Here is a 14,917-nt window from a genome sequence, read left to right as displayed (position 1 = left end):
ATGTGTTGTATTGATTGAGTGAAACCTTGGAAAGCCATGTGAGGTCAATCTAGCTAGACCATTTAGCCACAGGCAGTGCTTCTGTGTTTGAAGCATGACGGCTCACTAGCAGTCCTGAAATCTACGGTCTCAGAGCAACAGCATGATGGAGGGCGAGGCTGTTCTCTGTCTTATTTTATGTTACTCTCACACAGTAATTGACTTTCATGCTCACACGCCACAAGCTAGAAATACAATACTGGAACTGCCAGCACTGAGGTCAAGAGACGCAAGACAAGGAGGCAGACCACTGTGGACAACAGCGCTCTCTAGTGTTAGCAAACAGAATAGGAACTAAAGAATAAATAGAGTCCAGACACAATGCATACGTGTAGGTATGTGAGGCGATATGAGATGGTGAATAGCAAATTTAATGCTAACTATAACAGCTAGGAGAGAGTAAAATTATTTTACAGGTTCTTTTTTAATACAAAAGCAAGCTCAGTGAAATTAATGTCATGCAAACTAGCAACTGATGGGAATTCCTTGCTGCTTCCTGTATCTAATCTGTGGCCACATGACTTCAGATATTTGCATCGCTCACCGTAAAACAGGATATTACATTTGGCTCAGACGGTGAGCACAGAGATAAACGCACAACGGGAAACCTGCAGGTTTTTTGTGATAAGGGAGCAGAGAATAAGGGAGGCAGAGGAAGAGGAGAGAACTGGCAGATCTCACCTGGTACGATCTCAAACAGGTGCCTTCCTGGTTCGTCTGGGTTAGCTGTGAGCTCATTGACCAGGCATCCCTGCAGTGGTATACAGCCCTGAAACGTACAGGAAGAAGCTTTCAAATAGTTTCGCAGCACAGAAGCATCGATTTCCTTTGTCTTTTCTCCACTTTCACTAGTTACTCTACTTTTTACTTATCTTTTAACTGTAACTGTCCAGAAAACTGGCTAAAGAAAGAAAGAAAGAAAACAAATATGAGGAGCTGGGCACACTGAGATAAACACTTGTGGTTTGGACTGACCGTGACCTACAACACGACCTGTGATGGATGTAAATTTCCTGGCTTCTGTGCCGTAACACTCGGTCAGTTGATAGTTTATGAAAATCTTATTTTAACAGGTAACCTTATCTATGACAAATGTTTAGGATGCAAATGAGTCCAAGCCTGTGATAAAATCTGTTTTCGTGCCCCACTTGATTCACTGCAGTGGCGACACCCTCTCTCGAGCTCTGCATTGATTATTGGTGTTCCCTGTTTTCAGTCATCTCTGCCATCGTGTTATCACAGCTTCCAAATAGTTTGCTTGTGGTCTCTATTCCTAACTAAACTCTCGGTTATTCTGGCAGGATATGGTGGAAACTCCAGGCTAATTTTAAGATCATTTGACAGACAGGTACAGTTAGTACCTGCTTAACCCTCTGAGGTCTAAACCCAAACCTGTGTCATGTTTTCAAGGGTTATGGTTTAACTCTGTTGGGTCTAAGTCATCATTGATGATCTTTTTAAGTTGAAATTTGGCACGCCATTTGGAATGATCTTAAGATTTAAGGTACTCCCATTAGGCAATCCAAAGTGTGGCCAAGCATGTTGGACCAACAGTGCCCGGTTCTTTTGGGATTGCTGCAAATTGTGCTTGGGCAAGTGTGCCATGCCCTGACCTGCTCGAAGAGGCGTCCCTGGCTGATTGATCTGGAGTGATTGACCATGTCTAAGAAAGGATCTCCAGTCCTTTGTCAATAACCGACTCTGCAAACCTGAGGACTGGGTGTGACTGATTCCAAAAGCAGCCCCAAATGAGCCACAAAATTATAAGCGCACAGATTTACTCGGATTCTGCAAGATTGCCTGTTTTTGTCATTACATCGTAATGAAATGTGTGCGTGAGAGGCTCGAGTCTGACTTAGTTGCCTACTCTCAACCCCCCACCCCCCCGACCCTGTTTCCTCCCTCCTTATTACTCACCTCTTAGCCCCTCTAAAATTTTAAGCAGCTACTCCTGTGATTGAACAGGGACCCACACAGATTATCAGAATACATTATCCAGATCAATACCCATTTAGCCCCGAGAACTTAGGGCCAAGTGAGCTGTGAAGAGATGCCAGCGTCTGTAGGTCGGCCCCGTTAATCTCCACACTGGCATCCTCCATCAAACAGGCAGAAGAGTCTGCCAAACAGCCTCAGCCTGAGGGCCGGGCTGTCGCCAGCATTAGTCGCCATGGCAACAAATGGGTGGAAGCTGTGGATGGATAGAGCACAGGGGCAGGGCAGGATGGGTGTCCCAAGGGTGCTATGTGCTCAGAATAACACAAGTAGCTGGCTGGGGATGAATGACTAAGAAAAGGCAACACGTAACCCGAGAACACAAATCACGCAGAAAAGTAGGCTAGATAGTGCTGTTTGTCCTTCCCTGCGTTTTAACCAATGATACGGGAACTGTGCGCACATGTAAGAGCTTCAAAGCAGCTGCAAACAGATGCGGGCACGCCTACTTTAACCTCGTTTGTACACGAATGCCAGTCAGTTATTATTCCAGCCTGGCCTCTCGAGGTTTGTTCACACTTTTATCTCACGTTGGCAACAGTGCAACAGTTAGCGCATTGTTACTCATGGACATTACGCAGTGCTGTCGATCGGTACCGTGTGCCTAGATCTGAACCTGAAGCACCCCAGACTCGTCCTGTTTGGCACGTGCCATGCCCAGGTCTATAAACAGACGCCTCTTCAAACTAATCAGTGCCAGAAGTGGACGTAAAGCAAGAAATGAAGGAGCAGTAAAGAATTACTGGAACAGAAAGCCATGTACAATGCTGATGCTGCCAAGGTTTCAGAGCACCATAATGTCAGGCTGCAAAAATCTAAAATCATATGAAAGAAGTAAGTGATGGGGTTGGGCATAAATCAAATCAAAATGAAACCAAATATAAACTTTAAGTTTAAGCTTTTTTTAAGCTTTTTTTGTTTATTTTGTCAAACATTTCGTGTATTACAACCAGAGTCATTGTTGTGTGATGGTGGTACCCTTTGTGTACCGTCAGATAACTGCACTCTGTTTGTTCAGCAGTGTATTCCACCCCCCCAGACACACACACATGATGAAAAGGAAAAGAAAACCCCCATAGATCCTCATCCAGTGCTGCCTTTCCTGCTACCAATTATCACATCCTTTCATCTTGGTAGTGGGGCAGTCATGTTCTGTTCGCAGCGGCGCTCGGACTACACCCTCCCACCCACGCCTCACCCCCCCCCCACCCCCCCACCCCGACCACACTCCCGGCCTCGGGTTTCCTATCGATTAAGAGATGAGAGGGTTTTAAAAAAAAAGGCCAGAATCACAGTTTTTCACACAACTCAGAGGGTGTGCATGCATGAGTGTGTTTGTGATGGTGTGCAGTCAGCCACACACTACATGTGACTTGAATCCCTTGGAAGTTGCAAATCAATATGAGGTGGATGAGTATTGGCAAGCTCTGATTAAAGACTGTCATTTGTTCTCCTCAAAATTGGAGACAGAGAAGTGGGGAACACGTCATTGTGTTTGTGTGTGTGTGTGTGTGTGTGTGTGTGTGTGTGTGTGTGTGTGTGTGTGTGTGTGTGTGCATCTGTCAGTCATGGACCTTCTGTCTTTTATTGTTGGATTACATCGCCTCTTGTTGCATCTACAACTAAACCTATTAGCTTAACTGAGTCTCCATCTAAAAATCTTTGATGTAAGTGTGTGTGTGAGTGTGTGTTTTGTAGGAATGCAGAGTGGGAAAATGTGAGTCAGCTGTTTGCCACAGAAGATGGCGTTCAACAAAGAAGCAATGGGATTGATTGGAGGTTTATTCTGTAGACAATTTTACAATGATGTACTAATGCAGTAGGAAGACAGGCGTCACGCTGCCCTGCTGTTTGTACTAATGCACTGAAACGTCTGCTGAGTGTGGTGAGTTATCATTACAGCTGAGTGTTTTCATCTGATAACAATAAAGCACACGCAGTATTACTGTTGGTAGCGGTCACTCATTGTACATAATTATCTCCAAGCCTTCATGTTTTTAACTATGAGAACCATGAGGAGGCAGAATTGGAATTTGTTACTTACTTGCATGTAAATGTAAAAAGAAGAAGTGATATTGATATATGTTATTATATGTTATATGTTGCATTTTTCCCACCCCTCAAGAAATGTTAAAAATCTGAAAATGAAATATTGAGCCACATATAATGTTACCCACATATATGTGGGTAAAAACGTCGGAGCACTTTTGCAAATATGTGATGTCTTCATAAATCGAGCAGTTATTTGAAATTTACACAGCTACATTCTCGCCTGAAAATATCTTAAAAGTTTATTTTGTGACCCAGAAAGAGTAACATTAAAACTTAGTAGCTGCCGCCATTGTTGGAAACTGGAATTGGCTGGGCAGCGCTATGAACTATAGGATAGGTTGGGCCATGAAGAATACACCCGACCCATCCTTCAAATTCGGGGAAATGAAGGACGCATTTGTTGGACGCAATTGGAGCAGCCTTCGAATTGGGACAGCCTTCGTCGCCTGGCTGTGACGTAATCGGCCTTCAAGTGCGGTCTCCGAAGGATGCGGCCTATGAATTGGAACATACCTAAAGTATCCGAATTTCACGAGCGGGACCACGCCTCCAAACACGCTCCTTCCGGATCTTATCTAGCTAGTGAATTGTATCTTATCTCATTTTATGAGAGAATTTACTTACAAAACATCTGAATATCATAACTATGAGTTCTGGCCAAGGCTTGTTTACTTCATAAACCTCTGTATTGCCCCCAAGTAGCCAATAAATGGAATGAATGCATGTTTAAGGTGGGTTTAAGTCCAGTGCTCCACTGTAGAGTGACTTAAAACAAGCGGATTTCTCACAGATGGAAATTAGGATAAATATGTAGTGGCTCAACGTGCTGTTTGGCAAAACTGCAATCAGTTCTAATGATACAGAAAAATGTTTGGGAACAAAGTCGTTTACAGAGATGACGTCAGAGGAAAACAGAGCTTGCTTGAGAATACTTAGGGATCAACAAGAGTTTCTTTAATTAATGGGCAATCTGCTCTGCCACCTGAGCTGCTCATGCTTTGATTTAAAAGACCTAAATTATTTTTTTCCCCTTCCCTCACTCAGACTTTAGATCACCTGTGAGGCCCTATCAACAATCGTTACTGCTGAACATCAGCTGCAGCTTTGAAAAGCTTCAGATCAAATCATTTACATGAAGGTTTCTCATGTATTCAGCTGCACATTAAACTACATATGTTTGAGCTGCATGACTCAGCTGTCCCGTCCTCCAAAAGGAAGCTGCACCTCATTATGTAAATGTAATCACGCCGGCCAAAGAGCAGAGCTCCAGCTTTTAATTTCACCACCTTCTGACTGTTTTCCGTTGTGTGTGAACGTGGCTGAAATATTACCTGCGGTTTGGTTTCTTCCTCGTCTTTGTAGAAGTAGAGCTGGTCCGAGCGCAGCACGAACCAGCGCAGCTGCCAGTTCTTCATGATGCTGCGCTGCTTCTTCAGCCAGCCCGCCTTCAGCGCCCCCTCGTGGAGGCTCGGGGAGGCTGGGCGGCACGATCCTCGCGACACCTCGCTCATCACCATGCTCTTTGACCTGGCTGATGACACATACACAACACACAGCATATTTTTTAAGCTTATAGACAAGCAGCTGAAAGCAAAAGATATTGTTTGTTTTGATTTATTTACCATTTGTCTTATTGTTTGCTTTCTAGTAGGTGTATGCTGTCCCTCTTTTTTTATCCGGAATGCACATAGTGCTCTACCAGGGGCTTTAGTCATGACAGCCTTTTACCCCAGGCTGCTACACCTCCACATAAAAGGGAATACGACTGCAGAGAAGCAGCAGACACAAAAACTAAGGGGAAAAACACACACACACACCCACACAGACTCACAGACACACACCATGCATAGCCTCGGGTGACAGGGATACCCCCCCTTCAATTTCAGAGGTCCTTGGAATAGACTTATTGTGCAGAGGTACAACCCAGCAGAATAGCTGAGGCTTTTGAGCTCAGATAATAGGACCACATGGGACTGACTGGCTGACTGAATGATCCTCAATAAACGTGTGTAACCTGAGCTCAAGTCAAGGACGGGTTTTAAAAGGGAGTGTGTGGCAGCTTTATAGCTACCGAGGTACTCAGATTTTCCTGGTATGACATCAGCGGTTAAATAATGTCATTTTTATATTGATTGCACTGACATTTAAATAAAACTTCTGTAGACATAAAGGAGCGGGACTGTACACTGAGATGTGTGTTTTCATCAGACGTTAAAGGATACATTATTGTTACACACTTACAAAAAGGTTTGGCACAGATAAATAAACCTGGGGCAAACAAGTGAAAGGCTATTTGATGATCATGTATTATTTAGAGCAATCAATTCTGCTGACATGCTCCCTGCCGGTGTGTGTTCTTTGCCCCCCCACACACCTCAGACACACACCCGCACACACGTATACATGGAATCGATGGCACCGAGGCATGGAAGGGGAAGAAAATCAATTTTTATTCTTTTTTATTGTCCCACATCTTTACCTTCAGCCTATACATTGAGCTTAACGAACACGGCTCGTATCATTTTTATTGCACATCACAGCCTGTTTTGACACCCTGAAAAGCCTGTTGATGCTGACAGACGTGGTGTGGCCCACTATTTTTTTATGCAAAGTATGGTCCAGGGTTGCTGTGGAAACCTCTTTAATATATATCAGTAATATATATTCAGTATATTCAGTAATGTATTACCTGGTATCTGGTATCTGGTGATACCTGGTGGTATCTTTTTCCACTCTGTGCCTAATGCTGTCCTGTCTGCATTCTTTAATAAGAAGGTTTTAGAGAGCACACAAATGCTGCCTGAACTAAAACAATATTCTTACAGTGCTCTAAACTATTGTGTTGAGCTGAGGGTAACTACAGTGTAGAGGCAATTCTCTGTCAGATCACCACTTGTTTTATATTGCCATTGTTATTGAATCTGTTGTTTATGCAAGAATAATTTGCTAGCGCAGCTGTGACTCTAACTTGGTTGGATTCAGTTTCAAATTTGCTGAATATGGTTTGAAATTTGCTTCAGCGTGTGGCTTTCACTAGGATTGTGCTATTTAGCCTTTTTCCCAGTGACCAAGCATTATTCATGTTCCCTGGTTTCAGCAAAGAGTGGTGTCATATTACCCCTTTTGTTTAATCCAGCGTTTCATTGTTAGCTTGCTCCTTTATCCTGAATGTTTGTGCAGATAGTTGGAAAACACTGGCGGCAGATACAAAGTGCTGCATTGTGGGGTTGGTGTTTGGGCTGCTGCACAGGGCATGTCATCAGAAGTTTAAAGGTGGACTATGTAAGATAATAATATACAGTCTATTAACAACAACCCACAAGGGAGAGCAGCTCATTACTAGAATGCTGTGGTAGTGGTATCCTGCACCATTGTAAAGTAAGGTAAAGTACCCTTTAATACAGTACAGTAAAGGGTAGAGTCACCTGACCAGGATGCCTTCTGGTCAGGTGACTGTAATCACCTATCACTTCAGTTTTTTCCAAAACACTAAAGATTGGCACAAATTCACGTGATGCTCTAGATGGTTTTCTTTCAAAAGACTCTATGGAAATTTTACAAAGTCATGGGGAGTGCCTCTGATTGGGATTTGTTTATATGGTCACATTGACACATGACTCATGAGGAAAGATAACCAGTTTAGGGTCCAGTAGAGCCAGAGCCACTGACTAAGTAACATTTTCCCTTTTTCCATTTTAATATGAAGTGACGTTTTCCTTTATTTCATGATTTTATTCATGGAACACTCTTTTTCCACTTCTCTGTTTAGACAGTTGCTCTTGCAAAAGCAGGAATCAGATGCATTAAATCTGTCAGTACCGACCCAGAACTTACTGAGCAGGATCGAAGCAGTGTTGCTAGTTCAACATAAAAATGAATACCTTTTTTGCACAGAGCCGTCTCCTTTGGCTGCCAGTACCTTCTCCATTAATAACACGAGTTCATCATATGCAGTGTGGGCAGTGCTACCTAACCGGACTCATCTTGAGGTGCAAAGACAGATTACAAGGGTCTGGTTGGGACTAGCTGCTTGTTATGGGTCAATATCTCTGCAACATTATGCAAGACAACTTTGACATTTGGTCAGACTCTTTATTTCTTCACAGTCTGCTGTTGAGTTCCTTTTGAATCATTTTAAAGTATTTATTACATATTTTAAAAATATTTAATACCAGCAGACTCACCTCTCTTTATGTTTTACCTCTCTCCTCTAGATTGGCTTTATTTCTTCTTCACTGCTAACAGTTCCCGTCTCCCCTGGCTCTTTATTTTCACTCCTCTGCCCGTCACCCTCCATTTCTCGTACTTTGACTCGCTCTAATTCTTCTCGCCTTTTGAATCAAAGCTCTGTTGCTCTGAGCGCACACAGCACACATGCATTTAAAGGACAGTTTTGTTATCAAACTGGCACAGCAACTAATTTTTGAATTACAGCTGAACTTTAATTGGGTGCATATAATCTTTTACATGTAAAATTATTTTCATTTTTCATGAGAAGTCCATTTGAAGCACTGCAAAGCAGAGGATTATCTGTTGTTGTTTTGAACAAGAGACTCTTCTGCAGCTGTCTTTTTCTCTAACCAGTTAATATTTAGCAGAAGAAGAAGCATCATGATTGTAACTTGAATCTCTCTTATATCGTTTTACTCTGTTGATCTCTAATTTTCGTAGATTTGTTTTTTGAATCCTAAGCTATGCTTTCCTTAGCTGTCACTATTGTTTGATGTTTTGGTTATCAAGCATTGCCTTGACTACACAGATGTGATAGCACAACCCCTGCACAGATCAGCTGGATATTTCGACATGCTGAAGCGTCTCATGTGTGCAGGAGCAGTGTAGACAGATCAGTCTTACCCTGGCTGGGATCATTGCTACCACTAACAAATTGCAGTTTTGTCACTCACCTTCCCTGTCCTTCTTAACACCTCTGCTTTTTCGCACCACATCCCGTCCCTCTTGCCTTTCCATCGCTCCTCAACCTGCCACTGCTCCCATAAAAGAGGACCAATGTTCAACACATAAGCTGCCTGGATCATGGACTCAATGGAACATACGCAGGACGATGATTCACGCCTGACTCACAACTGATTTTTGATTTGTGTGTGTGTGTGTGTGCATGTGTGTGTGTGTGTGCGTATCAAGCACAACTACCCACTGTGCCAATTTGGACCTTCTATTCAGAGTGATTCAGACGTTCCTTGGTTTGGGTGGAGCTGGTCTGTGGTCACTTCTACAACTATCAACTACAATGAAGGAAAAAAGGCCATTTTGCTGTAAAAGTGCACTTTATACACAATCACTGCAATTCAGTGTGGTTATGGAAGCGCTGAGTCAAATTATCGTGGATGACTTTGTGCAGTACAATATACCCATTATTGTCCATCATGACTTCTCTGATGATAACTTATGTAACTGAGAGAATGCATCATGTTATTTCACTGTCACGGAATAATTTTTACTGTGTGTATGTATATCAAGGAATACCTGATGGATTGGCTACATATCCAGTTACAATATCATGAACATTGAAGCTGGTTTAAAGGAAATTATTTTTAAAAAAGGCCTTATACTGTAGATTACGTTAAAAAACATATTTTTGTGCTATTTACCAATAATTATATTTATCTGTCCAGTACATTGCACCCCTGAGTTACAGTCAAGAGTCTAAATGTAGAAAGCTGTTGTAGCTTATTAGCTGTATGCTTTGTGCATCATTGTGTGACCAATTGGTTGTACAAATGTGTCTTTTGACTAAACTTACCGTTCAAAGTCCCAGAAACAAGCTGACTAAATGATAGCTAAGTCAGCTAGCTTAAAAATTAAAGCACGGAAAGCTAATGTGACTGACTACTTCTAGCATGTTCTTAGATTACAGTTGTGTTAGCTTTTAGCTCAGCAGCTACATTAGTTTACCAACTAGTCCAGTGAGTAGCTCCTACGTCAACAAGCCTCTAGCACTAGCAACTAACATTAGCGACTTCAAGTCAAACAAGTACAGGGATGTAAATACATTAGAAGTTTTTTTTATGCCAGGATTGTCCACTGGCAGCTATCAGCTACAAACTGATGTGGAACCTTTCCTTTGGTTCATGTCAAATGAAACGAGGTTACTATGATTACTATTAGATACTAGTAATGCTACTACTGAAACTCCTTCCCCTTTACAAGTGCTTTGGCCCAGTAATGTCATGAGGACTGATACTTACGATACCAACATTCAAAAAAAGAAACGGTGCTTATTTTATTTAGCACCGCAGGCAGTCACAAGGCTGCAGTTAGGGTTGCCAACTGTCTCGTTTTAGCCAGGGCATCCAGTATAATGAGCAAAACTGGTGCATCCCTTTTAATAACTAAAATGTTTATTGATTGTTACCTGCAACGTCACTTTCTGACCAACAGTTGGCACTCTTACAAATACCAAATCTGATTTGGCCGCAATTATATCAGATGATTGTTTGTGTCCAGTCACAACTGATGTGAGGAGTAATATGTGAGTCATAAAAATACGGTGCCGTTTGGTCTGCTTAATAAACTGGGTAATTGCCTGTATTTACAGTTTTTTGTTTGAATCATTTTTCTTTTTTGCCCATGTGATTTCTGTCATTTATTGTTTTAGATGAAGTATTGATTAAACTGAATACCAACATTTTTACTGTATTTTTATTGTAGGAATATGAACATACAGTGCATATTTACACCATGCCCAGCTGGCTGTGCACTGAGTGTCCCTTATGTGATAGTTAAGAAGTTTGCAACCCTAGCTGCAACTCTTCTGTGAATTTTAGCCTATCCTTACATGCTGAGGAATCAGGTAAGGAAGTACTTTGCATTGTTGTCCTGAAATACACGTTACCACTTATTATTATTTATGTATTTGTGTATTGAGACAGTTGGCACTGCGGTTGTAAATCAGTTATTTTCTACAGGCTAAAATGTTTACAAAGGACTGATATTTGTACTGATTATTACATTTCTGGTATCATGACATTCCTACTTTGGCCAGTGATTTACATGATGTTCACTGCTTCACAGTTGCATGTTAACAGTGGATTTTTATAACCCCAGTATTGATAAAAATTTTTAGGACTACTGCTCATTGCTAAAATGTTTTATTCACCATTGTATTGTGTGGAAGATGAAGCCGCAGTATAAACATGGCAGATAAGTGCATATGTTTGCTAATTTGTGTGAACTGAGCCTTAAAGAACGCTTTACAGGACAGAGGACTCTACAAAGCAAAACCATGTGAGGATGTAGCTTCATTCAGTTTGCTCGTGTATAAACATGAGAACGGTGATGCTGATTGTTCAACCACAGAAATGGACAAACTCACAGAGACTGAAATTCATGCAGCCCTCAAAATAGCAGCGATGGATTGCGCTGTCCTGGACTCAGCAGTGGCACATATGGAACTAATGCCACGATGTGAACAAATGGTTGTCAACAAACGTAAAACAAAGCACAAGTGGTCTGACACATGAAGACACATGATGCCTCGCACACATGCCTGAACGCTCACACTGCCTGTGATGTCACTTTATACAGTTTGGAGCTGTATATTTATCACCAGTGGGAAATTGATATAAGGCTGTTATGCACATCAGAGAGGAGTGGATCCATTAGCATGGCGGGGCGAGTGCTCCAGAGTAGCTCGGCAGCACTACACTGATGGCTAAATCACATGCATGCAAGCACAAACATTGGCATGTTGGAAGAATCCAATTTCATTAATCTGGTTTTTGTCCAGTGATTTATGGCTTGGGAAAATAACAGCACAGGGAGTTACAGGTGCATCAATACGTTAGCCTATCACTGCTGATTAATGCGTTAGCTGTTATGTGTGTGTGTGTGTGTGTGTGTGTGTGTGTGTGTGTGTGGTAGCATTTCTTGGGTGGGGGTTATCGTCTCTACATGTACGTTATGTGTGTGAATTTTTCCTCCACAGCCTTGCTCACAGCATGTAGTCGTGATGGTGTTCATTCATGTTTCTTTGACAGGCGTTATGTCAGGGTGTTGCTACATTGGAGCACTTTGATCACAAAACCATGGTAACACAGATCAAAAAGACGCAGCTGATATGTGGGCAATTAAATCTGCTACTATTTCTGTTGCCAACCATTGTAACCACAACCCTGTTACAGTTTTAATGTGTTAGTGGCTGAAAAAATTATTGCTAAAAGCCAACAGTTAGATAGAAGCTAAAAGGTAAATAATATCAAGTCTGTAGTTTAGACATGATGGAAATTTACCTTTATTTGCTTCCCTGATAGAATGATAAATCTGATACGGTTTGTCTGTTTGCTAAATAAGAAGCAGAAGCATCTGGAGAGCAGTGTGCAACAGCCAGACTGAACGTAGTGTTACGTCTTCAATATCTGCAAATACACAAGGCCCACTAGGCTCTGGGTGACATGCTGTCATTTACCCTCCAATTTGTTACAAGGGCAACTACCTCCATTAGCTCTAAAACCAAAATGGACACTGTACTAGGGACATTGTCAAGACTTCTTGTACACAGCATATGGTTGTTCACATCAAGTAGCAACCTCTGAGGTTAAAAAAATGAAGCCAATGTGGAAATGGCAATTTCCTCAAATGGGTAGTTGAGGTTGGCTCCAAAAGTGGAGTCAGTCCCAATAGACTCCCATGTAAATATGTCCAGCAGCAGAAATAGACATGTTCTGTAGACTGACACACCAAAACATCTTTGGTCTTTACAGAGTGGACTGGAGAGATTCCAGCTGGATTCAAGCTTGTGCCACCAACTCTTGTTTTTTTGGGGTCATTAAAGATGTAAGTTGTAAAATCGTTCCATCCTGGAGAAAGGTCACTGGAGGCCTTCTGATCACAACTTTATCCTGTGAAATTAATATTTATACATTGATACTAAATATTTCTTTTCACATGTATAACTCATATTCTTATAACTTTTATTTTTGATTCAGTCTAGCTGCAGACTTTTGATCAGATGGAAATGACATTTCAATTGTGTACGCCACATTCCACATATTTTAGAACTGACAGTAAACTTGACTTTGACTTTTCCTTTCTTTGTGTCCATTGTGCAAGAGAAAAGGTTATTTTTTTAATATAATGCAATCAGTTTATGTTATATTAAGACTTAAAGTTGACATGATAAGGACAGTTTGTTTGCATTTCATCTTATTCAGTTAAAATAAGTAAGAAGTTAAAACAGTGCTGTAATGAAATGAGTGTACGGTCATCCCCATCGCTAACCTGCCATCCAAAAAACAAAACGGTGCCAGCTGAAATGTTCAGAAAAACAGAAATCACAAAGCAACGGGTGACTTCACAGCCATCTTTTACATACAGGCTATAGTTTACATAGCTTGACCTTCTGCCATCATGAATTCAGGAGCCAGGAATGATCAATACATGCGTGACACATCGTTAATTTATATTATGGGTGTCTTCTTCGACTTACCAGTACAAGCAGCCTAATCATCCACAGCGTCGCCACCACGCTGGTTGGTGCCCCATCCCTTCTCGACCTACTGTGACCTTAGCTCAACTTGTGATATGCGTCTGTGCGATACTCCATGCAACAAATGTGATGCTGTCAGCAGTGAAGCACTAATTTACAGACGGTATGCAGAGAATGTTTCCCACGCGGGGCTCACACAGTCGCTATAATCTCTTTCATTTTCACTGTCTCAGATATGCAGTGAGGATGTGAGGTAGTGTCAGCTCCTTAGATTATATGAAATATTCTTCTCTAGGCTACCTTCCTTGATTCATAAAAATGCATTTTTGACCTTTATGCTAGGAAACGAGTTTAGGTCAGACTATAGATTTAACTGACTTTGCAACCAGTTCTGTGCCACTCCAGCAGAGGATTTAAACATCGTTCTGCCATTCCTGGGAACTATTCATGTCATCTTATCAGATCCAGTTAGATAATTGTAGTTTTCTATTGGTGCCAAAAAAGAAATGGGAGACAGACGCACACTCTCACACACATATTAATGTGTCCATCCACAAAGACACACACACACATGCCACACGGCTGCAGCATCAGCGGCAGCTGACGGCAGCCTGATAGTGCCTAGCGCTGCAGTGATGAAACTAGAGATGCTGCTCACTCCTCCTAATAGAATTCACACCGGCGGCATCGACCAGCTGTAGTAAAATGCTAATGTACGCGAGAGGTTCCCTGTGTGGGTAGATCGCCTGTTTCATTCAGAAATGTGAGCCAAACAGATGGAGGGGAGAAAAAGTGCTTCTCCATGGGTATTAGAAAACCATAAGTATAGGAGCAAATGTTTTTTTAAGTAAAAGTGCGATGCAGTGTCATAAGGAGTTAGTGCATCTACTAATCCATCATCTAAAACTCCCACCACAGTCCCTGTGAGATGTGACGTGATGTGTCTCCGTCCATGTGAAGGCAGAGGGAGTGAACCTACCTCTCCTGGTCTGTCTGATCTTTGGGCTCAGCATGGCTGTCATCGCTCGTCCGCACGCTCTCCTGTCGGCATGTTCCTGTACATCCACGCACCCCACCCCTGCGTTTCCCTCTGCCTGTCTCTCCTCTCCTTCTCCCACTGACCTTCTGCAGTGCAGCCGGCAGCTAGGGGGTTGGGTGAACACGGGGAGGGGAGGAGAATGGAAAGAGAAGAGGGGTGGTGAAGAGGAGGGGGAGGAACTACCCCTGTTTTTTCCCCATGCCTGCGCTCACGCCCAGTGTCCTCCACCCCTTCCTTTTACATTATTCATAGTGGTACATCCGCCTGTGGTACATGAGGAGGATCTCCTCCAAAAAAGGGGTCTGACCGGCTATTAGATGGCTGATTTTAAGTGCTCTTATTTTCCA

General features: G+C 42.2%; 1 protein-coding gene across 2 annotated transcripts in view; it reads right to left on the bottom strand.

Moving 5' to 3' along the window:
- The window catches only part of si:dkey-191m6.4 (rho GTPase-activating protein 22), a 33,925-nt gene extending 19,260 nt beyond the window's left edge, over positions 1–14,665 (bottom strand). Inside the window, exons 1-3 of one of the 2 annotated variants that reach the window (XM_031748880.2) lie at positions 14,511–14,665; positions 5,418–5,617; positions 721–808 (exon numbers count right to left, since the gene is read on the bottom strand). In XM_031748880.2, the coding sequence (XP_031604740.1) occupies positions 721–808; positions 5,418–5,617; positions 14,511–14,553 (331 nt within the window). In that variant the 5' untranslated portion in view covers positions 14,554–14,665. Of the gene's footprint in view, positions 1–720; positions 809–1,956; positions 2,008–5,417; positions 5,618–14,510 lie in introns of those variants that run through there. The other variant, XM_039616076.1, reaches the window with a different exon arrangement.
- Between the last annotated feature and the right edge of the window lie 252 nt (positions 14,666–14,917).

Source organism: Oreochromis aureus, linkage group 8 (assembly GCF_013358895.1).
Source record: "Oreochromis aureus strain Israel breed Guangdong linkage group 8, ZZ_aureus, whole genome shotgun sequence".
Classification (NCBI taxonomy): domain Eukaryota; kingdom Metazoa; phylum Chordata; class Actinopteri; order Cichliformes; family Cichlidae; genus Oreochromis; species Oreochromis aureus.
This window is presented reverse-complemented; position numbering and strand designations above follow the sequence as displayed.